Here is a 26147-nt window from a genome sequence, read left to right as displayed (position 1 = left end):
ACAAAGTGTATCTGTCGTTATTGTGGCCTTCAGCACTCTGAGTTTGTTGAATCAAGTCGGTGTCTTTCAAAGATAGTCTTTTTTAGCACAAAATCTCTTCTTTTTGTTACTATTCTTCCACTGCAGCTAAACAGAAACACTATTTGGTAAAAGTTAAACTAAAAATGCTGTAACTATCGACGATACCCACTTGATTTGACTCTTTCAGACTGCAGAAGCCTCATATCAGCTTCAGATAAACATTTAAATATATTTTTCTACAGCTGTGTATTTTGTGCCTCATCACTAACATTGGAAGCATGTTAGGAAGATATATTTCAACGCTCAGCATGAACAGTAGGAATGAAACTTACCTACTGGCAGTTGATGCAGTTTCACATTTCACTTGTCCTTTTAGCATTATTAGGCCCATCTTGAGAAGTAGCCTAGCAGTTCATTGCAATATCAAGTCAAAGGCAGGTTCTTAATTATGTGGATTGATGATAGCACAAAGAGCTCTGTCTGTCTGTTTTATGCAATACCAGAAAAAGGATTCCACAAGTCAATTAAAATGAGTGGGCTGTCAGGAAAATGTCATTAATTGTCCTGTCCTCTTCTCTTGCAGCACAGGATAGAAGATCTGACCAGTGGAGAGAGGACATTGAATGAGGACTTCGCTGCGGAGAGGAGCTGCACAACTGTTAGTGTTTTCTCCTCTTCAGTAAGCCGACGGGCTCCAGTATCACAGCTGATGACTGTCCCTCAGGTGGCTGGACTGCAGGGCTGAGCGGGAGGTTTTTGCTGAGGGGGGTGCCCCGGCTTGTATGTTGGTCACTTGCAGTTGCACTCGCTCACAAGGACCATGTGGTTTTCTCCAAGGAGAAGTCGTCTCCCCTCGCAGAACTGGCTCGGTGCCCACAGTTCCACCAATTTGTCCTTGTGGGTATTAAGTTTTTGTTGGTGCTTTGCGGCCGTGAGAGGTCAGAACTACCACCCCACTGTGAACACGCAGTATGGGAAACTCAGAGGGGTAAGGGTGCCCCTGCCCAGTGAGATCCTGGGGCCTGTGGACCAGTATCTGGGGGTTCCATACGCCGCTTCCCCAGTGGGAGAAAAACGCTTCATGCCCCCGGAGCCTCCTTCCTCCTGGTCAGGGATCAAGAACGCCACTCACTTTGCTCCTGTCTGCCCCCAAAATATTCACAATGCTGTGCCAGAGATCATGATGCCTATATGGTTCACCTTCAACCTGGATATAGTTACGACATACATACAGGATCAACACGAGGATTGTCTTTATCTAAACATCTATGTTCCAACCGAGGATGGTGAGTGCGTGGAGTAAACAGGATGAAACCTCTCCTCCTACTATTCTGTCTCTGCCTTCTTCTCTCGCTCTGTCTTTCTTCTTAAATTCTGTGTCACCTCTGTGTTTTGCGCGGAGCATGACCTGTTGTCTGGCGCATGCTGTGTCTGTGTCCATCATCTCAACCTCCCATCTTGACTTGGTCTTCCATTTAGTCTTTTCATCAACTCTCCCCTTCCATGCCACTGTTAGAGGTTCCTCTTTTGATGACTAAATGACTTATTAATATGACTGAAAAGAAAGAAAGAAATCTAATCATACAAGGAGCAGATTGGAAATACTTGGTGCACCTTCCTACCCTCACTGTCTTGACTGTTCTGGGGATATTAGCTATTAGTGATTTATAGCCTGCCTCATAAGTGAATGATCTACTATTGTAGGGTTGGTGAAATATTTTGTCTGGTACACGAGAGGCCTGTGGCATCAGCCTGACCTATGTAAGACCCTTTACTCTCCTTGCTTTATCCAGTTTGTCCTTGCACAAAGCTAAAAGCAAGAGCACGTTTTGTGCAAAAGGCAAACAATAGATTGGGCTCCATCGTGACTAAGATTTCTTGATGTTGACTCTTTTAAATGGCTCCCATTATTTTGCCACTTGAAGGAGACACACAGAAAAAAAGGGCTTGAAATGTTAAGTGCTCTGAGAGTCAAATGGGCAATGTCAAATAACACTTTCACTTATCAGATTACAATGTGAACTGCAAAACGTTGGAAATCTAGCCTCTATGCCTGCTGTGTGGCTGTAATGGGTCTTAAATAGAAGTGCATGTGAATATGGGCTTCCTGTGTCCCAGGATGCAGCAAATTCATTCCACCATTTTGGAATATTTCTGCAGCAACACCCCAGTTACTTTCTCAACAGGTCCTCTGTTGTTCTTGTTGTTGATGATGACTGGGAGGGGGTGGGAGGAGGAGGAGGGGGGGGGGGGGGGAAGAGGGTGAAAAGGGGAGGGGACTGACTCAGTCTGAGTTGTTGCATGTCACAGGCAATCTTTTCCAGAGTTCTCTGTTATTTTGTAGTTTTTCCATTCATTTTACAGTCAAAAGAATATCCAAGGAATGTGCCAGGAAACCCAACAAGAAAATGTGTAGAAAAGGAGGTATGTAAAAAAAAAGAAACAAAAAAGAAAGCCAACACGGAACGAAAGAAAGGAATTGAAAGAGTGAAAAAGAGAAAGGAGAGTGATGGGTGCATCCTTCCAAAGCCGCCAATATCACCACCTATCAACTCCCAAATCAAAGTGCTAATTGGGATGATCATGGGACTTGTGACTCAGATCAACCTTGACATGAGTGTGAGAGATGAATGAGTGGTTGTGTTTCGTGTGTGTGTGTGTGTGTGTGTGTGTGTGTGTGTGTGTGTGTGTGTGTGTGTGTGTGTGTGTGTGTGCATGCATGCTGAATTGTGGTTTTACTATGAGAGTGTGTCAAGGAGAGAAAATGCCGGTCCCTAAATAAATAATGACACTTTGTCAGCAATACATCACGATGTCTAAGAATAACATGTATTTTATTTCTTTTCATTTTTACATGATTGTATGGCTTTTTCATGTTGAGAGTGCAATACTCTTTAAATACAATGGTTGATTAAATCAGAGGCATGAGTGCTGCTTTGAAATACTAGAAGATAAAATTTGACTTAGTATGCAAAGAACTTAAGTCATGTTTCAGACGGCTCTGACAGCACTTAAGACACCAGCTTATTGAAAGTATTTGTCAAACATGACACCTGAACGCGTCAGAGTCTCAGCCGTTGATTAAATTTACACTAAAAACTGGAGGGCCACCTCTGTCTTAAATTTATGATTCACAATTGTTCTAATAGGGGGTGGTGGGATATTTTATTGGCATGACAGCTTTCATCCATCCATGAGGCAAATACTAAAACACACAGCCATGGAGAGACGCAGTCCAATTTCATTAGCAACAGCTAAAATCTCTGTTGGTAACAACAGAGGGCTAATTCTCTAAGCCTGCCTGAAGTACATGTAGGCACTAGAGGACCTTACGAGTAGCCTTAAGACTGTGACCCTGAGCATATCTCGCTCCACAGTTAAGATTCAGTTTCAGCTGGCAGACCTCTGCTGCTGATTTCCATGGAGGCAGGAGGCAGCTATTGGCCTCACTCTGCGCTCGTACATTCTGCTTTGGTAAACCAATTTTGTTAGAGACAGACTGGCCCTCCAGGCACTTCTGCTTCTGAATTAGTCCCAATTGTGGAATATACACAGAAATATCTCTTTAATATTCCCCTTCCACGTGGATTTTTTCAATTATCTTCCCCATGTTTGGTAATGAGAAAATGGTTTATCATAAGTTTCATATGTTGGTTTTGTGACACATTATTGTGCAGAAAAATGATTGTGGCATCGTTCCTAACCCACAAACACAAAGGTTGTAATTTTCAGTCTCGCTGGATACTCTCTCTTTATTTCAATTGCACCGTTTTTTAAACTGTTTTCTACTAATCTTGGCTTATGTTGAATTAACGGTGCAAATGAAGCATGATGTATCCTTCCTAGGCAATGTGCAAAGCAAGCTATGAAGCATACTTTGGTTTTGGTTAAATGTTTCAAATAAGGAAGTTAAAGTCTTGTTTGACAAATTCAGAGTCAATTGGGAAACACATTAACGCTTCATCACTTTACTCATTAAATCTTTTAATTAGTGCCATTTCAATAGTTAGATATGTTCCATAAAATTGGTAATAATAAATGGGGTATATGTTTTCTATTTAAAGTTTTGCTTTCAATAGAGATCTGTATAACGCAGCATTGTCATACATACACCGTGCATTTTCAGAAGTAATAACACCTCCACTACCAATTGTACAATCTGTAAAGTGATTCATTTTCACAAAGAAGTATGATATTTGACTCTGGATGAAATGGTTGTGTGATTGTTGCCAAGCAACAGTATGCAGTTGTGAGGGAAGTAAATGGCTCTCTTACCTAGCGTGAAGCACCTTTGTTGCAATGGTGGCGCCTAACAAGTGAGAATAAATATATATCACCCATGAACCCTGTAACATGCAACAAATGTGAAATATTAGTTATTTTTGTTTTATTCAAGCGGCAACCTCCTGAAGTGCCTTAAACCCGCCTTCTTTCTAATGACCAGTAGGGGCGAATCCAGAGGTTGCAAAAATAAGTCAGATTGTATAAAAGTCTATGAGAAAATGATCCTACTTCTCACTTGATTTATATAGTAAACATTGTCCTGACAAGTTTATGGTCTCTTTTGCTACTTTCAAGTCTTCTTCAATACACCATCATGCTCATTTGGTAAATTTGGCTACCTTGTGATTGACAGGTCTCTACCACTGAGTTGTCCGGTCTGGGTGCTTTCTGTGTTTTCGTCTTAGAACTTTAACTCTTTCACTGTGTGTTTTCAGTTCATGAAAGTTAATTGTAACATTTTGGCTGCCTAAAAATGTCTTTTTCAGCGTTTGGCTCCACACACTTCTGGTTCCTAAAAACCGAGAAGGCGACGGCCAAAATGCCAAAGTCGAGGCTTCAAAGCTGTAGTCCACTTCTTGTATACAGTCAATAGTTTTATGAAACAAGAGGCTAGTATGTGATGATTTGTACAGTCTAGAGTGTTATGTAAATCTAGAACACCGTCTTCTTCTCTGAATTAGAGGAGTGGTGGTAAGAAAATACTTATTATATAATCATTTTTGAGAAGATCTGCGTTATAGATCCTGAGCATCGTACTGGGCATTGTGCAAGAAAACCACTTATTCTGCTCCTATCAAAGATGTGGCACATTTTCCTCCATTAAACAGGAGGACAGCCCTCAAACTGCACAGTACTGTCCTGACAAAAAATCAGACGGACTCATTCAAAAAGATATTGGAAGGCTGTCCCTTCTTCTGCTAGACTAGTGCAGCACTGCATGTGTAGGCAGGTAGTCTAATGTGCAAAATCAGCACCGCAGCCCACTGCTCTCTCTAAAGTGGCCTTATAGTGTGCACACACGGCACAGAGCAGCAGACATTGGAGCCTTGGTTATATCACTCAGTCATTTTCTCTTCTCTGAGTTGGAGTGAATGGAGTGAAGAGAGGGGTAATGATGTGCGGGGACACAGCTAAGCACTATTCAGCCTCAGAGTGCTAGATTGGCTCGAGATGGGTCAATTTTGTGAAGACAAAGTTTGATGAGGTCGATCTTTATCTTTAAAAGAGGTTTACATAGTAAAATTGATTGCCAAACTTTAAAAGAGATCCTCATTGAGGCGGCGTTCTGGTGATGAAGTGCTGAATGCTGCCTGTTTATACAATATGCACATTATTTTGAAGCACAACTCTTTCACCCGCTTGTAAAAAATGTCCTTAGAGTCCTTCACACTGGTCTCTCTGAAAAACACAGCTTCTGAGAGACACTCTGAGATCAACCGTCCTAACTCTTAAATTCATCCCTCATCATGAGTCTATTTCAGATAAGTGCGACGAAATCTGTTGTACGCTTTGGCTTGATTTGGACCACTTAACTATCATTCTTATGCAGCCCTCACAGGCAGCAGGCTGCCATGTGTTACGCAGCCCTGTGCCAGTACTGAACAACCCGATCAGTTGCCAAACCTGTAGATTAAGTACCCCAGCAGAAACACTGGACAATTTTTTCCTCTTACCAGATGACCTCCAGATGCTAGAGAGCTGTGAAAACTGCGAAAGAGCCCCAATCCTGGTTCGACTGCGTCTGGGCCATGGCAGACAGTAACACACCATGGTAATCCCGTTGGTTGGCCGACTCAACCCTGCCTCGGGGAAGGAGGGGCTGCTCCCTGAGTGCTGCCGAGGAAATCTGTACGCCAAGCAGACAGCACAAAAACTTTCCAAGAAGACAAGAACAAATATTGGCTTGTGCGATTTGAAAACAGAGCAGATGTCCGCTTTTGTCTGATAGAAAAATTACTTCCATGATCTTCTGTGACCATCTATATAGGACAGTGTATGACCCCAGTGAGTGAAGGCTGTAACCACCCAGCGGTAGATCCAGTCACACACTAACTTGAGATGCAAGACACGACCTAAGCAGGAAGTCCCTATTCAGAAGCCTCCTGCGGCTGTGCTGTCCAGCTTCCACACTCAATCCAAGGCTTAATATCTCTGTTCTATTTGTTATTTATCTGCAGCGTAGTCTTTCTTTCCTAATAAGGGGAATAAATGGTTCATTAGGGATCCAGAACCGAGGTAAGAGACCTCAGTGTGTTAGGCTGCCACCATACTCAGAAGCCGGTGGTCTCTGTTAAACATGTCTCATTCTATTATCGAGCTGTGGACAGGCAGAAAGACAACTTTGCTGCCTTTTAATTGTTTGTTTTGTATTTTGGGAACAGTTGAAGCTTTGGCTGTCCTTTACTGCAGGATTACAGCCTCCTTAACCTTTTAGCTACATTCTCCTATTATGTGTCCCTCCCAAGCTGTTTCTTAACCTCGACGCTGGGAGAAGGGTTGAGAGAGATGGACACAGACATCGAGAGAGAGAGAGAGAGAGAGAGAGAGAGACACGGTCGAAAGAGAGAGAGAGAGAGAGAGAGAGAGAGAGAGCGAGAGAGAGAGAGAGAGAGAGACAGGATGAGAGACTGATCCGGGCACTCTGAAAGAGAAAAATGGCCACCTGAGGATTAGAGACTGAATATAACTGCTCTAAATTGTCAAGGCTGCAACATTTCACATTTTACTAAGTCCCTTTCCACATTCTGACCTTTCTGATATTTAACTCTAAGGCCCATCTATTGTCAGCGAACCTTTTTCCAGCAAAGGAAAGGCAGTTAACATTCAGACCTTCCACGATGTATTGAGTGAATTTTGGATTCAGTCAAGAGGTCTCTAGAGTCTGAGAGCAGTCTATATCGGTGTGTGTGTGTGTGTGTGTGTGTGTGTGTGTGTGCGTGTGCGTGTGTGTGTGTGTGCGTGTGCGTGTGTGCATGTTTGGGGTTATTCATGTAAAACTCTACAGTCAACTACTAGAGTGTCTTTTGTTTGCATTTCTCTCCTTAAATGGTACATTTTCTATAGCCTTATTTTTAACAAGTAAGCCCATCAAACGCGGTTTCTTTGAACGTGATTTGATAAATGCGACAGGTTTCTATTTTGCTTGTCAAGGAACATGAATGAAAGCTGTTATTCTGGATGCGGCCTGTTTTGAAGAAATGCAAATGTCGACTCAGGGAGGCCGGCTTTGCAAAGAAACTCATCAATCCATTGTAGTTTCATTTTAATGTCACACTCGTTCACTGAGGCATCACTTTAAAAGGTTCAAGGTCAAATACAGGCTCGCTTGCTGAATCACTGAGGATGTCACATGTTTAAAGCTCCTATTATAGATCCACGCTTTGACACACACAGACTCACAAACAACACAATTCAAAGTGACAGAGTTTCCCTGTCAACACCTGCCATCTAATCTATGCCTGTCTGAAGCACAATCACTCAATAGCATCACTGTTTTACCATATCAACAGCACAGTGAACGCTACAATAACCGTAATCACTAACAAGCCATGAAGAAGGCTGTTTCAGCAGGTGAAGCATCTTTGTTTGGGTGCTGGCTGTTATTCGGCTAAAACTATTTTAAAGCCCACATGGAAGAGACGTGACATCTGATAGCTTAATGGCACTCACTGCCTACACAAGGATGATGTGTCTGACTGACCTGGTGCTGTTATAAAATGGGTTCAGCTTTAAAGTGCTATACCTGCCACACTTCAAATACATGCACAAGCACACATTACTTTGTTAGGTGAACGCCACATTTCTGCTCATACTACGACCCATTCAACTACTAATATCCACGTGAGGAAGTTTTTACATTTTTTTTGGTTGCTTGCTTTGAAGTCAAGGGATCCCATACAAACAAAGTACTTTAGATTGTATGATGTTAATGGAATATACATTTTGATTAGCTAATGACTGAAGAGGCCCTACCACACCTGCCTTACCCTTTCCAATGGCTTGATTAAAAGCCGCTTCCACACAACCTTCTAACAATTTGCTTTAGCAACATCAACATCAGTCCAATAACCTATAATTGACAAACAAAGTAGCATAAAAGTTATACATAAGCTTGAAGTTGTCGTAGTAATAGGATTGTTTGCCTGTCTCAAGCTCAAACAGCAGCTCATACAGTTTGCATTATTCATTATGTCCAATTATTAGGCTGAACAAGGTCACCATACAGACTGTGGAATCAACAAACTCAAAAGGCTCCTCCACTTTAAGAGCTTAAATGTCACGACACTGTTCCATAATGCAAAATATTGCATCTATCAATTAACAATGGATGAGGTGTTCAAACACGGCGGTGCATTCATTGAAGTAAAAGCTGTTTAACTAGTGCCTATGCCAGAGGTTTCTAATGCTTCTAACGCCACCTGACTTTTAAAGGAAATATTAAATGTAGAGTTTGACATTGTGATCATTCAAAGACTCTTTGAGTGCATCATGTGACTTGTAATTCCCCCCCAAAAATGATTTAACCAAACAGCAAATGTAATGGTGCACAGGCTATTAGTTGTCTTAATAAAGAAAAAGTTTATCATTTGGTGGCAAGAAAGGAAATATCTTGTAATGAGTAAAGTGGACAGAGACCAGGGTTTCCCCCAGGAAATTATATATATATATATATATATATATATATATATATATATATTATTAGTAGATGTCCGCTTAAACAAGAGCAACGTGAGGTTAGATGATGTTAGGTGTTTGTTTCAAAACTCTGGGATCTTTCTACTCTCTACACATCTTTTGGAAATCATGAATATTTCAGCAAATTCCATGACAGTCAGCCCATTAGATTTTGATATTAATTTGTATTCATAGTGGCCTAGTGATTTCACCAGAGGAAAAGTCCAAGGTCACGAAAACATTAGGATTTACCGTGTCAAGCAATGCTCAGGAGGAAAATCTGAACTGACAGTAGTGCTAGATGAAAGGTCAGGGTATCACCAAAATTATAAAATTATTTAAAAAAATACCATGTTTCTTGTCAGAAGATGATGGGAACTCACAAACCAGCATTGCTATTCTTAGGCTCTGCTACTCGTGGGCATTAAAAATGATATATATGGATATCACACTGTAACCAGTTTAGAATAGAATACTAAGCCGAAGGTCAAGATAGAGCTTGTTCACTAGGGGGCTAGATTTTCATACTAACATGTAGCACAAGGACAACAGCATACTACCTACTGTTTAGGGCAAAGACTGAAGTAGCTGCACACATCACTGAGTATACAGAATACACGCCATCTTCTGATTTATTCAAATCTCTACTTCCTCCAGGGAAGTTGCAATCCTGCACATGCTTTTTTGCTTGTAGTTTTAAAAACCCTGTTCTTTCAACTGTTTTCTGCTCCCAGATCTTTATATTCTTTAAACTGCCAGTAACCACATTTTCTGATAATATCATTTTATTTGCCTTTTTATGGTCTCTTAAAATGGATGCCTAAGTTAGAAATTCATGTTAGTTGCATATTCCAGAGGGAATAAAAAAGTCACTAAAGTCTTGTTTAAACACACCAAAACCCTGCTCAAAAAGCAATTTCAAAAATGCAATTACAACCAATCAGAGTTACATGTTGTAGCTGCTCATTTTTTCAGCAATCCTTTAAGCTAATGGGGATGTTACCCAAACTTATAGGATTGGATTCAGAGGTTGTCCCTGATAAATCTCAAAAGGTTTTCTTCTGAAACTGCCAGTGGTGTATGACTCTGCTCTTATAACCGTGGTGTGTTGTTACCTTCTGCAAAGTGTGTGGTTTTTGTGATTTCTATACTATTAAAAATATCTGTTGTTCTCTTATTGTATGTGCTGTTGAATGTTAACAAGAAATGCCCTTGACATTTGTTCTATTTGGAATTGTGTATTTATATTAACATTGTTATTTATCACATGGTCTGAAATACTGCTTTTTATTAAATTACCTCTTTTTCCATCTGTGTGTTGCCAAACATGCTATTTTGAATTTCCCTGTACCTCTCTATGTCTCTCCCTGCTTCAATAACAGGGGCCCATGCAAAAAAACAGGGCGAGGATTTATCGGATAACGACGGTGATGAAGATGAAGGTATTTTTCATGGTGAACAAAGATGGTGCATGATTTTTTTCATTTATTTTCCTCCAAAAATGTCACCGTTTTCTGATCATTCATGGTTTTTGTTCCCTTTATTTTTTGTTACTAGTTGCAAATGCAATCATCAAGCACCCCTGTCACATTACAATCCGTAGAACAATGTAGTTTTAGATTAAATGTTCGAGTGTGTGTGAGTAAATGTGAAGTCTTCTGTCCCTAAGCATCACACTTCAGCCGATGAGCAGTGTTTAGTTTCAGAGTCGGAGGGGTTGTAGCAGCTGTCTAGATAACCAAGCCCGGGTTGTGTCATATTAATATCTCACATAGTGACTGGAGCAACTGTTATTACAAGGGCAGAGGCAGTGGTGACAGCCCCTTGTTAAGGTGTGGCCAGCAGCTGTATTTATGCCGATAATGGCAGAGGGAAAGTGAAGCAGCAGTGTAATATCAGACTGTTCTCTAGGTCTACCCGCAGATTTAGATGAGGAGCGGCAGTTCAGGAGTGCTGCCGGAGAGGATTAGAGGCGAGAGGTGTAGAAAATGGGAAGTTGCTGCTCAGCAATCGCATTGTTCACTTTCCATATTTATCTTGGGATATTCCTGGCTCAGGGTGGATCTCTGCTGAGATTAGAATGAGAGACGATTCTTGTGCTGCAACAGAAACGGCTTAAGTCTCTGAATCTAAATCAAACCCTTGATATCGCCCCGCCCTTGTCTTCCTTTGCCACAGAAGAGCAGGTGATGCAAGCATGATGTTGGGTATCAAGGTTAAGCCCTTGATTTATACTCTGTTTGGTATGGACATATTGGATTTTTGCACATTATGTGTATGTTTGGTGAACAAGATTGTATGTCTAGAGCAAAGCTGTTTGGGACGTTAGCGCATGTTTAGGGCATATGGACTTTCTATTTGGCAGGAAAACCGAGATGTCACACTAAGTTGCCATATTCCTTCACTTATTCGTTTTGAATGTGGGCTTAATTAATGCCGGCTTTGCTGTGGGTCCTGCATCGTGTTTGTAATCCGTCGGCTGGCCAGGCTTCCAGATGTTTAAGGGTTTATAGTGAAACGCCTTCCTCTTGGCTCTTCTTTCAGAACGAAGCCTCATACTGGCCTTGATTGCTGAACAGGAAGCGTTACCATGGCATCACTTTGACACACAGGTGTTTCTTCATTCAAGCCCAGGGCGAGCTGTTGCAACTGAAGCCAAATTGCCTTCAGTTTTCGGCTTCCCTGTATGTATACGCGCGCATGTGTATTGTTCGTCTTCCCTCAAGCAAGCCCACATGCATCAGTGTATGTAGCCCTAAGTCCGTTCAAAATTGCTGACAAGTGCCGATCCCTTTGTCTGGCAAGTGTTTGCACGCGCGCACAGTAGCTTGGTCTCCTCCAAGCTGTTGTGCAAGACTAGCCTCACTAAAAATGTGACAAGTCTTTTCTTCACTGAGTGCAACTAATGCTATTTACAGAGCATCACCGTAGAAGCACAATACAGTCCCAGCAGAATCTCTGCCACAGCACTGTAACTAATGCAGGTGTGACAGAGTTGGCCATCAATCGCTAAACATGATCCAGAAGATTTTCATTGTTCTGGTGAATGTGTCTGTTTTAAAGGGCTCATGGCCAAAAACATGAAACCAGTGATCAGTGACACCCCTCTGTAATTCCCCCAAAGACAACTGTTACCTCTGTGAGAAAAAGACTTACCTTCGCTCGTCGCTGAAGGATGGTCGAGTGCACTGCACACACTACAAAGACCTTGTCTAACATACTACTGCTCTCATAAGTACCGCTGCTATTATTGCGAGTAATAGCAATATCCTTGTCTACAGTGAATGTACTGCATGCATTACCAATGAAAATCAAACATTTGCATTCAAGTTAAAGGCCAAGTAGAATCAAAGCACAAGCAGAACTCCCACTCTCTCACTCTTCAGCTGATGCATCTCTTATCCACATATTCTCATTCAGTCCAGTGAGCTGCTGTCTTGTCTGTTTTCTGTGTCTAACCCCCTCCATCCCTCAGTCTGTTCATCCCAACATTACCATGCTGTCTCAGTTGGCAGTCTGTCTCTCCTGGGCTAATTCTCTCCCTTCCTCCACCATATTTGAGTCGCCCTCCTGCCTATTAAAACCCTCAAGACACGCTCTTAAATTCAAATATGTTTTATTGGAACAATAAAGGATTTCTCACATGGCGGAAATGTAAGTAACACATGTAATGGAATAATAATATATACATTTACAATAAAAAGGCAGCAGAAGAGCCAATAAAAACATTCAACTGAGACGAGGAGATATGCAAAGTGAAATAGCGAGGACAAAAATGACCTTTTTTTTAATACAGTTTACCTCCCTGTCCACTGACTCTCCCGCTCAGCCATTTTGTCTGTCTGTCTCTTCCTGTGACTTTCTATTTGTCCCTTTTGTGTATCCGCCTGTCTGTCTGAGCAACAGTCAACCCCCTGGCACCCCCAAAGTGCATTCAAATTCTACGCAACACTCCCTCCAGCAACAAAACCGTGCGGGCCAAGTTGCTGTGATATACATCGGCCCACAATCAAGACTCAATTTTACAGAGGCTGTTATTGCACTGTAAAAAAGCAGCCCAAGCTTTCAATCAACTACCTGCTGTCAATAGATAAAGGTGGGCATGTAAGCTAAATCTCCCAGGTGGAACGTGGCAGTGGTGCCGAGGTACTGTGCCCAGTGTTAGGAAGCGAGAGGCAGCCGTCCCCACTCCAGTCCTAGAGTGTTTCGCACCACTGCTGCCTCGGCCCTCTCCCACTGATGAAAAGTAGATGTGTGTGTTTGTGTTTGCGTGCGTGTGGGTGGATGGATGTGTGTGTGTGTGTGTGTGTGTGTGTGTGTGTGTGTGTGTGTGTGTGTGTGTCGGTCTGTCATTTGGCACTTTGAGACTCTAGCTCTAATCAGGAGGAATGCTTCCACCCAGCGTGAGTGTGCACACACTCAGACATGTACACCCCCATCCATTAAAGCAGTGATGCAAACACGCACGCACACATACACATACACATAAACAATAGTTGCATCCAAGCTCTAGAAGCAAGCAATGAATACACTACAAACACACACACACATACCCCCACCCCCAGAGAAGCTCTCCATCGTTGCTGTGCCAGGGAGCAGAGCTGAGCTCCACCTGCCTGGGTATTACCATTAATTCCATTGCACAGGCCTGACTGGATCCCCATCCAGCAAAGCCCTCAGCTCAGCTCAGGCAGGCTGGAGACTAGTGAATCGACAGCGGGGGCAATTTACACACCATTCTCTCCATTCTGCCACTATCCTATTCTCTGTGATGTGGCAGGGTTGAGGAATCATGCCCCTTTGAAGCCCATTTATGCAGAGATATTTGGAATGCTGCTGCTCAGCTTCTTTTCAAGATAAGCATTGCTGCAAATGGCTGATCCACAAGGGCATCATTCGAGCCATTTCAGAAGATGGGAGACCCAGACTGTCGCTGTCATCTGTTCCCCCTTCCCCCCCCCTGTCCTTTACTCTTGAGTGGCATGAAATAATTGGCAAGGCAAAAACATGGAAAAACAGGCTGCTTTTGAAAAATCAAGAGAATGGAACAAGAGAGGAGATAGGCTTTGAATTAGTTCACTTAGCACTTTCCTTATGCAGCGCCACAGCACGTCTGAGGGGGTTTGTGTGCTGTGTGCACATCTGCATTGCATTTATTGGCGCGCTGTCCTCAACCTCTCACTTGGTTCTTACAGTGTAATGTCAGCTTTTGTGGCTTGCACCAAGGACAGCAGACTTCCCTGAAAGACTAAAGGGTTAGTCTTTGTTCACTCAAGGACTAAACAGCTGTCTGTGAGTCTTAGAGATGACAGCACCTCTACAACCTCCTCCTCTCATCTAGAGCCAGGCCAGCTGGAGGAGGCTTTGGCTAATAGCCTTGTAGGCGTCCCACCGTTTCTTGCCTTTTATTTTACTCATCGCCGCTTCTTTCTCTCTATCCTCACTCACACTGCTCTCCGTCTGCCCTGTTGCCAACATCATATTTAACACACAAACACACCAGCGAGAGAGCAGGGAAGTCACCTTCACACAAAGGTCATTCCTCCCATTACGTTTACTGTAGCGATGTCAAGATTCATAGTATAGGCACACACTCTCTCTCCTTTTCATATACCCAATGCCATGTTGATATTTTCTTTATATACATAAGTCATACCTCAGTTTCTCTCAGAAATGTCAAGTGTTGTGGAGAACATGGTGCAGCCTTTTCCTGCCCGTCCCATCACTCCTGATGATGTGCAGACTCGGAAAGTCCGCTGGCTTAAAATAGCAACAGCGTATGCAACAGCAATTATTTTTTTCCTCTGGGGTCTCCTTCCAGTATCTTCTGTGAGTCCCAAATAGAAAATGTGTTACTGTGTGTTCCTTCACTTCAGCCTTTTCCCCCCTCTAAGGCCTAGTCACACACAGTACTAGCTCATTTGATTCAGTATAAAGGGAATATTAAGCAGATATTCGGTGACATTCAGAATACTGTCAGTGACTAGTACAACGGCACAAGCTGCTGTATGATGTGCTGTAATTATACTGCCTGTTTTGCAAGGATCTCCCCAGTTAAACGAAATGCACTTCTCGAATGTGAACATTGCCAGTAATGGACTTGTCATGAGTGAAGCGTGAAGGTTGGCATGACAAGAACACTACAGTAGGGTGCATGTCATGTCCTGCCACATCAGGACATTGTCACCCGTTTTGCCGTTCACCCCCCCCCCCCCCACCTCAGACCTCACTGATAGCCGCTGACAGCCACCATGTTTCACCAAGTGTTGATACAGTGAATGCCACCGACACTTATCACCACTCGCCTTTGTCCTGTCCCACTCTGGAGTGTCAAGGCCAGTTCTGGGGGCGCTTAACGTCAGATATATGACCGACTGTTTTCAGTGGAGTGAGAGGCAAAGGACAAAAAGGTGGAGGTACAGTCGGGGAGAGGAAATAAGATGGAGGAGGAAGGAACAAGTGCTCCGAGCCCTCCTGGTGGGTTTCACTTGCAGCAGCAACACTTAGAGGCTCAGCTCAGGCCTGAGTTATGCCTCCCACTGACACTCCAATCAGTCCAGAGCCACTGTCATGTCCTGCTAAAAATTCACGCCCTGTGATATATTTGTAGGTGTGCAGTGAACTTTAGAATTTTTATTTATTAATTGACAGTTTTCCTTTATTTTCTCTACGGTTACACATTATTATGCTGTTCATATAATATGTGCTGGGAGTGTACAGTATGTCACTGTAAAGTAGATGTTGCATGATGTGATTAAGAGAATTATGTGAGGACATGATGTGTTGTATCAATTATGTTCTGTCCAGCTCACTCTTCATTGCACATCAGCTTCCATCGGCATTTGTATCACGCGCAGACTTCTTTGTTCATCACCAAAACATGAGTTTATTTGTCTTTTTTTATTTTTTACAACTCGTTGTGCATGTGACTTTTATTGCAAATATACCAGTCTGTGCATTAATCAACCTATCTCTTGTTTCTTTTCTAGCACAGAGCTCTGTGCTACATTTTGCTGCTGTGAATATGTGTCGATGTAATGATGTGTTTGCCTCGGAGAAGTTAGTGAATCAGGAGGCAGCTTTTCAAGGTAGCCACTTAGTCACCTGTTACACCAGATTAGACCGTCCGCAGCAGCCGATAAAGCTCTGATCTGATTGGTTAGGAAGAGCCACTCACCTCATTACCTCCACGTCATGCCGTGCTGCAGCCCACATGTGGCTGTGTCTAGAAAGGATTATTATTTCTCACTTTAAACTGAAGTCAAATTGGGATCTGTTGCATGTGTATATGCCAGTGATAACTGTATATCACATACGTGCGACGCCTCCCACATCAGATCAAGTCAATAAATAGATTAGAACAATTAGAGCTTCAATGTCTTGTATCGCTCTCCCAAAGGGATTTAACTGTTGTCATGGAGACCCGATGTGAATCAACAAAAGAGGTGACTGATAACATTGACATGACTAATCTCTTTTTCTTATTTCTGCCCCCTGTTCCGTCACCCTCTATGCCATTCTCCTTGTATCTGTGGCCCATTTGTTTGAGTAGCTTGTGTAGGATATGCTGTTTTTCTCCCTTTCTCCCCTTTCTCCTCTCTGACTGTACCGTCCATGCTTTCTCACCACATGCATCCTCTCCTCCTCTTGTCTAAGATAAGTGTGTACATAGAGAAGTGTCAGCTATAAATCACATTTCACTGTGTAGCCTTCTCAGATACCAGCAAGATAAAGAAAGCCATAAATAAGGCTACATCATATACAAGTTATTGCTTTGCTTTAAAACGTAACAGGGCCATGAATATCCAAGGGAATAACGGGGGGGGGGGGGGGGGACATGTGAATCTAGGATGAGCTCTGCTATAGGGGTTACAGAAAAGCTGTGTCTCTACAAAATGCATTTAAGTAGTTGTCCTCGGTGTTAGGCATGCTAATGTGATGGGGTGCATAACGACGAGCGCTGCCTGCAGATGGATGCAGATTGGGCTGTGCAGGATGTGGTCTGCGATTAGCTGTTCTTGAGGATTTTGAATTTTGGCTCTCAGTCACCATAGCAACCAGAATACAATACCACCCTTTTAAATTTGAGTCCATTGCGTTCTCTCTCTTTTTGCTTTTCTCTCTTCTTTTTTATATCTTTATTACTTTCTTTACTTTTTTTTTCTTTTTTCCTTTCTGGCTTTGTCTCTCTCTCTCTCTTCCTCACTCCCTCACTCTTTGCCCTCCCACTTCCTCTCATTCTCACCACTCTTAGGGCTTAGGGGAGAAAAAAAGAGAGTCAGGGAGTTGGACAGAGAAGGAGGGAAGGCAGGGGAGAAACAGGGAGAGACAGGGGAGAGTCTGTGAGTGAAAGAGATACAAAGTGAGGGAGGGGAAGGCGAGAAGCTACACAGAATGCGGGGGGAGCAGGAGTGAAAATGAGAGAGAGTTTCTTGTCTCCCAGCTCCAGCTAGCCAGCCAGTAATTCAGTCAATTCCTCAAACAGAGGCTTTTTTCTTCCCCTATACCTCTGGATGTGCTTTATCTGGCTGGAGTGTCGCTCCAGCTGGGTATCAAGCCCTGGTTCGGGAATAGAATAAACAACACTTTACCAAAACTGAAGCACACATTTAACTGCCTGCAATGGAAAGCAAGACCGTGCAAATAAATTGTTGCACAGATAGGCCTTTGTAAAAAGGAGGCGCATGGTAGCATTGTGTAATTAGCCGGTGCGTTTTCCCTATCACTGTCGAGCCAGATTAGCCTTCTCCCTGGTTAGGAGATGTGTCAGCGTACCTCTCTCTTTATTCTCCCTAATGGCTTCCTGCGTGTCTATATTGGAAAGTGGGTCTGCCTCCTGGAAGGCAGCACAAAACCAAATACAACCCTAATAGTTTGGTTTATAGGATAAATACTTTATATGCTAAATGACAAGCCACGTTTTCATCTGAAATGGCCAATTATTATAATAGAGTATAACACAACATAATGAGTGGATATTCATTTGTTTCTCATGGAGCAGATATGAAAGACTATTGCCTTCATTTCCATTAGTAAGCCAGCAAACTGTATCCTTACAGCTGGTATCTGAGAGGTGACCGTCAGCTTGTCTGTTTGTGGCCACCATGCGCTGTATCTGCTGTATCTGAATCTGAGCCGACCCTTGATCGGAGTGGGTGGACGACAATGTGAATGTGTTAATGATGGCCGCTCTTGCAGACATACGAGATACTGGGGCCAAGCCTGTGATGGTCTACATCCACGGAGGATCCTACATGGAGGGGACGGGCAACATGATCGATGGGAGCGTCCTGGCCAGCTATGGAAATGTCATCGTTATCACTCTCAACTACCGCGTCGGAGTCCTCGGTAAGCAGCTTTTCCTTCTTTCTTTTTTTAAACTTCACCTCCTCCCTCAAGGACATTTTTCTGGGCCATCTTTATAGGGCAGCTATGTGTAATGAGCACTGCTGATTGCCACATACACTCCAAGTAAGACCGGGGAAAAAACACAGCACTTAAATACATCGACTGGTTCCTGTGCTTCTTGTTGATGTGGTGCTCGTGTATCAAAATCACAGTAATTGAGTGTGCTGAATGTGGGTTTGTTGTTGTGACTGGGGTAAAAGAATAAATTAAGAAATTATTGTAATGAGGTTGAAAAAAAATGATGAGATGGGCGTAATGCCGGAGAGATAGAGGAGAGGAGAAGAGTCTGTTAGGGAGAGCTAGGGGTTCTCTCTCCGAGTTGCAGTTGGTTGCAGATTGACTCACACAGCTGAATCCTCTTTCAGACACTTGTGTGTATGCTGTGTGTGTGTGTGTGTGTGTGTGTGTGTGTGTGTGTGTGTGTGTGTGTGTGTGTGAAAGAGAGAGAGAGAGCAGAAGAGAGGGAGAGAGAGCTCCATGGAAACAGCTGCAGCAACACAAAATGGAGTTTGTTAGCACACTTCCCAAGCTTTGTACCTTTTTTTCCATCCATCTCTCTGACACAGCTGATTCTCCCTCCTCACATTTTGTTACATTAAGAGTGGTTGTGACCTGTATACAAACACTTTGCATATAAAATATAATCTCCCTCGTGTTGTTGTTGTTGTTAAGAATATTGCCAGTCAGATGTGGCCTTTTTCCAGTTGCTGTCAACATAAAGGATAAGTGTCATTCTATGTGTTCCCTTTGGTCAAAAAATCCCATGAAAACATCAACACCAACTATTCATAATCTATATCTATAACACAAAGCCTATTCGTTGTAACTGAAGATGTAAATCTTTCAAGTCACAAATGTATCATTCCATTTTTTGCTCCAAATTCAAGTAATTTCCTCAAACCGTACATTAAATAGAGTTTTTGCTAACAGCGTTAAAAGCGAAAATGGAATTTAACACCAGCAGAGTATAGAGAAGTAGAGAACGTACTCTGTACCGTCCACAAAGCAATATATATCTAAAGTTTGCTAACATTAGCTAGCATGAGCCACTGTACGCAACTGGTCAGTGCTGACCAAGTAAAACCATTGACTGGAGTTTTTATTACTTATTAATATTTTGTTTGTAAGAGAATGAATCTGTTATTTCTTCTTCTTTCTTCATAATGTACATATAAGCTCTTTATTATTATTCTCTAGTGTGCTAAGGAGTGTTTACAGCAGCTGACTCAAATACACCTCAGTATCCATGCTTATCATGATGCAGGTGTCACCCAGGGCAACAGTGATGTGTTTTCAATATTTTGGACAAAAATGGACATCTAAAGCACGAAGGAATAAACTATATCAGTGGTCCCTAAGAGGTCGCTGAACAGTCACATTATGATTAACAAGAAGCAGAAAAAATATCGGCTATATATAAACTTTTTCCAGTCTTTCTCAGATTTTTTATTTTTAAATTGTAATACATTGAATATTTTGAATCTGAAATGTATTCACGTGAAACAGTTTGAGAGAAGAACATGACTCTTTGGTTGAACGGCTCTAAGCTCTGCAGAAAACACAATCTGTGACGAGGTGTCATAACTAGAGTCAAAAGGCAAACATATTGGGGACATCGAGCTACTGTATATCAGGCTTTGGCTGCACATGCTTGGCTCAGTTCACTGTTGACTTTGGTCTTTTCATGGCACATGTTGACAACAAGAAACATATTGAATATGACCAACCTTATCCTTAAAGGAGCAGTCTGCCTCACATTGTGAAGCAGAAGAGGAGGGTGACTGAGGACTGCTGCCTCCTTATCCTCCAGGACATTGAAATGACTGGTGTGGTTGAATCACACAGGCCCAATCTCATTCATCCTGAGACTCTCTTTTTGATGGAGATGAGAGCGCTACGGCCTATCGATTTTGTCATCAGGATTGCTCGCCTTGAATGCGCTGTGTTTTCCTCTGTCATTTTTGTGGAGTATCATTTTGAGCATTGTATTCAGCCTTCAGGGTGGTAAGGTAGTCGGGAGCAGTGGCTGAGCGTGCTGCTTCGTGCTGCTGCCGCTGGTTTGAAGCTGAGCACGTAAGCCTAATTCATGATCATATTTCTTTCATGGCACTTCAATTATGAGTCAGATGTTTCTTCTCTCGCTGCCACATTTCGCTAAATGTCATTCTACATGCATGCACACACACCCTCAAACACCACATGTGAGAACTCTGAGCATGTGCATGCTCACACACATGCTAATAGTCACACAAACCAAGCATACAGTGAGCAGGGAGACGCAGGCCAAAACAATCTCCACACACACATACAGATGTGGTTTTGCACAAACACACTCAGAATCATGCACAGACACACACATATAAACAGTTGACAAAGCAGCTCTCTTGGTGAGCTCCCCAGCAGCCATTCTGAGAAATGAGCAGAGAAGAAGTGATGCATGTAGTTGAGCGATAATGTCCATCACTGAAGCATGGTCTGATAATCTCCCCATGGTATGGCTTTAAACTGTTAATACAGACACACTCGTACAAACCAAATAAAACCAAGGCCAGAGAGAAATCAGACCATGATGGGCCAATTAATACTAAGCTGTCTGAAGATGTTTGGTCGTAAAGTATGAATACTCACAACTTGAGAAAATCATAATTTCATGTCTTCTTTTTATTTTTGTTTGCTGTATTTTATTGAATACGGGTGCCGCTAACAGTTTCAGCGTTAATCTAGTCAAGACAGCATTAAGTAGATTAGCTGTTTGTATTGGACACTGTACATTAGCCACTGCACACAGAGTTGAAAGCAGTGCAGTGGAACATCAGGTCATCCAACAGCTAAATGAGAGCTAATACTCAAACTGTTTTTTACTTCTTCTGTGGCTTCAACTCAAGTACTGTGCAGCAGAACTGCTTTCATTTAATGGAAGAAGGAAAAAGATTCCACGCTGGCAGTTTCTTGTAGAAATGCAGACTAAATAAATAAATAAATATTAATGAAAAAACGAGAACTCTTTTAATTAGGCTGCTTAAAGGGATGAGGGAATAATGGAGGCAGAAAGAATTAGACAAGATAATGAGTTTAAAGTGAAAGCAGACAAGGCAACAAACTTCGCTTTCTGACACTAATATAGCTCTCCCACCGTCCCTGGGCAATCTGAATATGGCATTAATAATGCAGTAAACACCTTTGAAATACACACAACAATCTGAATAGTAACTCATTTCCCAGAAACAATAGGTCGAAACTATTAGGCAACAACAGCCCTCACTAACAAATATGTACGGAAAGGATTTCTAATGTGAAGAATGAAAAAACATTTTCAGGCAAACAAATAGCAACAAATTGGACGGCACCGAAAACCTTGGTAAATGTCAGTGATGCATGTTTTATTTATCTATTTCATTAATTTCATCTTCATTCTACCATTTTTGCAGCAACACTTTTTTCCCCAGCTTTGCAGGGCTTTTCAACGCTTCACGCGAACGGAGCAAATTTATTGAAAGATGGTGCTCAGTGCGTTATGAAATATAGATTTAGCATTTGTTTGGTGTTTTCTGAAAAGACAGGCCACAGTGGATTTATTTCTATGTTCCATTGTGGTTTTATAATATATGCATGGTGGCTTCGGATTCTACAGTGAAACACAAACACTCACAGAGAGACAAAAGGAGCGGAGAGAGAGGAGAAATACTGTAGAAAGAAGAGGTAAAATGGTGGAGAGTTGTAAAAATTCTATTTGGAGACCCTGGTGTGTCGAGTCGCTGCCACTCCACTTCCAATTAAAGAGTCCACTAAGTTACTAGCGCTATTCTATCATCCCCCTGCAGTTCTTAGCCCTACGCTGCTGTAATGGTAATTATTGCTTCAAAGGGTGGACCACAATCATCCTGAGGGCCCATTTGGTACCTTTCATATCTGAACCTTTCACTTTTTAGATGAATAAGAATCCACTTCATATTTAATCTTTAATTACATATTGACTCACCGCAGGACGATTATCACCAGATGAGATATGTAGAATAGAGTTTCACACTGTCCGCGCAGGACTCACTCTGCTCGGGTCAGGGCGGCTGAAGAGCAGAGTTTGTTTACCAAAGAGAAACAGTGTTTGCATTTCCGCTCATTGTGACTTGTCTACCCACGTGCACGTAGCTTTGTGTGTGTGTGTGTGTGTGGTCAGTGCATGTGGTGCGCGTTCGTGTGCCTAGTTGCCGCGCTTCTCTAATGATGTGTAATGAGTCCCAGTCAGAGGGGAGTATCTTGTATCACTGCTCTTTACAAATATAATTACTCACTGGCTCTCCAGAGCATGTCAATTTCCCAGTCCATTTGAGAGGGGGGGGGGGGGGGGGACGACGACTTAATTACTAGTTTCCAAATGCATTAAAAATTAACAAAGGCTGCTTCTCTTGCCAAATCTCAAGGTGAGATACCTTCTCGCTTTAAAAAGGAGAATGGTCAAGTACGGTCTGTACTTGTGGAGAGTTTTCACCTTGGACAGGGTTTATTTGTGACCTTTGATGTCTATCTCCCGTATCGCTCTGATCTATTTTATGATGAGACCGTCGTCACAGCTATGGACCGTCACCTAGTCCGCCCAACTTATTCAGGCTTTCAAAAGAATAGTTTTAGATCCAATCATCATAACCTCAACCTTACTGTATGAGTGCACATGAAAGTAACGCTGAAGCAGCAGCGCAGGTGATGTCGCATTGATTTGTTCAGTTGCCAGAGTTATTCTGTGTGTGGTAAGTGACTCTGCCGTTCTCTCTTATGTCCCTCTCCTAAAATAAAGATGGTGACTGTAGGTAATTCAGCCAGGGATTTGGGGAGCAGAGGATATGTGTGAACACTATTGCAGAGCAAAAGATAGCCTATCACACAAGTTAGTATAGTTGTTTTTCACTTACTGAAGAATTACTGCTGAGCTCCACTGAGAGCTGAGCAGCGTGTGTGCTCATGGCCTCCTGACCCAGACACTGTCGTGTGCTGGATGTTGGTTAAGTAGTAATACTGTAGGGTGTCATCTGGATACTTCCTGTCCGAGGTTTAAAACCATTGGCCTCATTTACACTTGTCATTCAAAGTGTCTTATATCACGAATGAGTCCAGATGTCATTTAATACGCTTTCATTTACACTTGGACACATGTATATGGGTCTCTGTTGGCCAGATCACAAATCTGATTGTTGATTCAAAAATAATGAATTGCCGCTGCTGACCATGAATAGCCCATCACTTGCAAACAATTAACACTGATCTCAATTAGGCTCATTTGCATAGAAAGGGGCCAACTATACACCAAATCTATGCACATTAACTTATTTAAATACGAGCAAATACCCCAGGAGCTTGGCAACGCAGTGAGAGGTGTATTTCAGCCTTTGCGTGAACTGAATGCTTTTTTTTTGTCTTATCTGTGAAGTTTTAGCGGCTGCAAAATACCCTTTTGTGAATTCACCCTTTAGTGTCCAAAGCACATGAAGGGACTAAGTACAAATGGGGTCCATGTGGTTGTGGTGTATTCCTCTTTATACTCTGCCCCTGCTTCCATGATTTTATTTAATCCTTGCACCGCTTTTCTAAAAGTTTTTACTCCAAGTTCCAATGCAGGATGTAATCTGTCTGGGTGCGTCTCGTTTGTCACATCGGATGTCTGGGATCACAAAAATCGCTCTCTAAGTCACTACAGAATAAAATTCGGCACGACAACCTCCTGTGTGGCGGGGGTGGATTGACATAAAGTAAGAGCCTCCCTCAGTAAGTGTTCCCAGTCTCAGTCATTATGATTATCATCTGATATATGAGCTTGGCGCCAAGCAGAGGAATTCTCAAACAGTAGGTGGAAGAAAAAGCGAAGGCAGAGTGAGTTCTCTTTGTCTTCTATTATCAGGAGGAGAGCTGAGATGGATATTTACTTGTTTTCATTGCCATTTGGATGAATTCATCCAAATTAAGCAGAGAACAAAAACATTTATTCATCCTATTAATGTCAGAGAGTGAGGGATTGAAGTAATGGTTTTCATGCTCCAGTCTGCAGCAGCTTGTTGATGCTGCTCTCCTACAAATCACTGCCAGGAAATTAACTCTTAAGCCGCTCTTGCCAGACACACTGCAACAAACGTCTGGCTCTGCAAGACAGGCCCGAGATTGGGGTCTATTGTTACCCAGTGCTCGCCTTTACATCATCCCCCATGAAGATATTTGCTTTCTAGCTTAGAACTCTTCAAAAGTATTGATTAAAACTGAAGGGGAATAGCACTAAGTTGGACTAGTAGCCCCTAGAAATGATGGAGCATTGATGTCAAACAGCACTTACACAGCTCAACCTCGAACCTTCTTCATGCAGGAAGATTTTTAAATAAAGAACTGCTCAAACATTTAGAGGTTGTGTGTTATTAACTTTTCATGAAATTGGTTTTGAACATGTTGTTTCTGAAAAAGCACTTTGAAATAATTATTCCTTTATTAAGTCTTGTGTTAAGTAAGTTCTCACTTGCAGTCATGGCATTGTGCTTTGATTGACTCACAGCGTAATCTGCACCACATGCAGAGAGTCAGTGTCAGAATGTCATTTCAAATGCTGGAGACCTTCCTGGTTGAAAGCATTTAGCCATTTGTTGTAGGAGGGGAACCAATCAAGACTAATTGTTGTTGCACACTGATGGGAACGTCCAAAATGTGGAACCTCCAAGTGGGTTTCCTTCATGCAGTATTTCAATATAAATAGTCTGACATTTTGAAGCTTAACAGGCTATGGTTATGAATATTATTATCCTTATCCTCCATAATTTATGGTTGGCTTTTTTTCAGCAATAGCCATTCAATGTATTTACATTACGTGTATATCTCGCTATATAGTAGTTTATTTTGTAAGTTGCAGAGTCCGCCATTCAGATTACCAACTCTCATGTAATTTGGCGTTAAGGATTTAAATTATATAGATTTCAGCCCCCTGTTTAATGTTCGCTCCCCTGCAGTCATATCATATGTGCAATAAGTTACCGCTTATGCAAATCACATATTTCCCTACTGCCACTAGCTCACAATAGAAACAACTAACTGTCAAAACCCGCAGTGGCATGTATGTGAAGCTGGCACTGAAGTAATCAAAAATGTGTCCACAAAACAAGATGTTGTCATTGACTAAATGTTTTGATCGGGGATCAGTTTAACATATCGGCAGGTTACATGACGACCTGCATAATTGGATATCGTGGGTTTGTTTTTCCTAAAAAATATTACGACCTCATAGTTTTTATTCACATCTGCGGAGAATTCAGTTGTTTTCATTTAGTCTCATTGGCTACATTTGCTAAAAAGAGACAGTGAAATATTGGACACAGTGACGCAGGAGGAAAAAAAAGCAGTCTTTTTGATAACTTCTTTTTTTTTTTTTTTACTTTGATCTCTCAGAAACAAGTATTCGGGCTGATTTTCTGGATATTGACTCAATTCCAATTTTGACACGGTCAGCCCAATACAACTGCTGACAGTCACGAGGCTTAATTAATTTTCTACATTTTCCATTGCTATAAAGCACAGCCCCTTGTGATATGTTGAAGGTCTGATAAAATACCATCGAGATGTATTGAGGTACTGTTTCTTTAAGTCAAACCACCTGCTCAGAATCATCATTGCAGCGTTGTGTAAAGATGTTCTACACTGAATGAACAACAAATTTCCCCCTCGATGTTGTTACTTGAACTCAGATTGTTGATGTATTTTTAATGAGAATTTGTCCTTTTTCATCCTATAACAAATGG

The 26147-nt window shown here is 42.1% G+C and overlaps 1 protein-coding gene across 4 annotated transcripts in view; it reads left to right on the top strand.

The window, feature by feature from the left end:
- Positions 1 to 26147, top strand: part of nlgn3a (neuroligin 3a) — a 175248-nt gene that overhangs the window by 84731 nt on the left and 64370 nt on the right. For 2 of the 4 annotated variants that reach the window (XM_029441561.1, XM_029441560.1), the window contains exons 2-5: positions 605 to 1307; positions 2386 to 2445; positions 10362 to 10421; positions 18178 to 18327. In XM_029441561.1, coding sequence (XP_029297421.1) covers positions 842 to 1307; positions 2386 to 2445; positions 10362 to 10421; positions 18178 to 18327 — 736 coding nt within the window. In that variant the 5' untranslated portion in view covers positions 605 to 841. The remainder of the gene's footprint in view (positions 1 to 604; positions 1308 to 2385; positions 2446 to 10361; positions 10422 to 18177; positions 18328 to 26147) is intronic. The other 2 variants (XM_029441562.1, XM_029441563.1) reach the window with 2 other exon arrangements.

This window comes from Cottoperca gobio, chromosome 10 (assembly GCF_900634415.1).
Source record: "Cottoperca gobio chromosome 10, fCotGob3.1, whole genome shotgun sequence".
In the NCBI taxonomy this organism is placed as follows: domain Eukaryota; kingdom Metazoa; phylum Chordata; class Actinopteri; order Perciformes; family Bovichtidae; genus Cottoperca; species Cottoperca gobio.
This window is presented reverse-complemented; position numbering and strand designations above follow the sequence as displayed.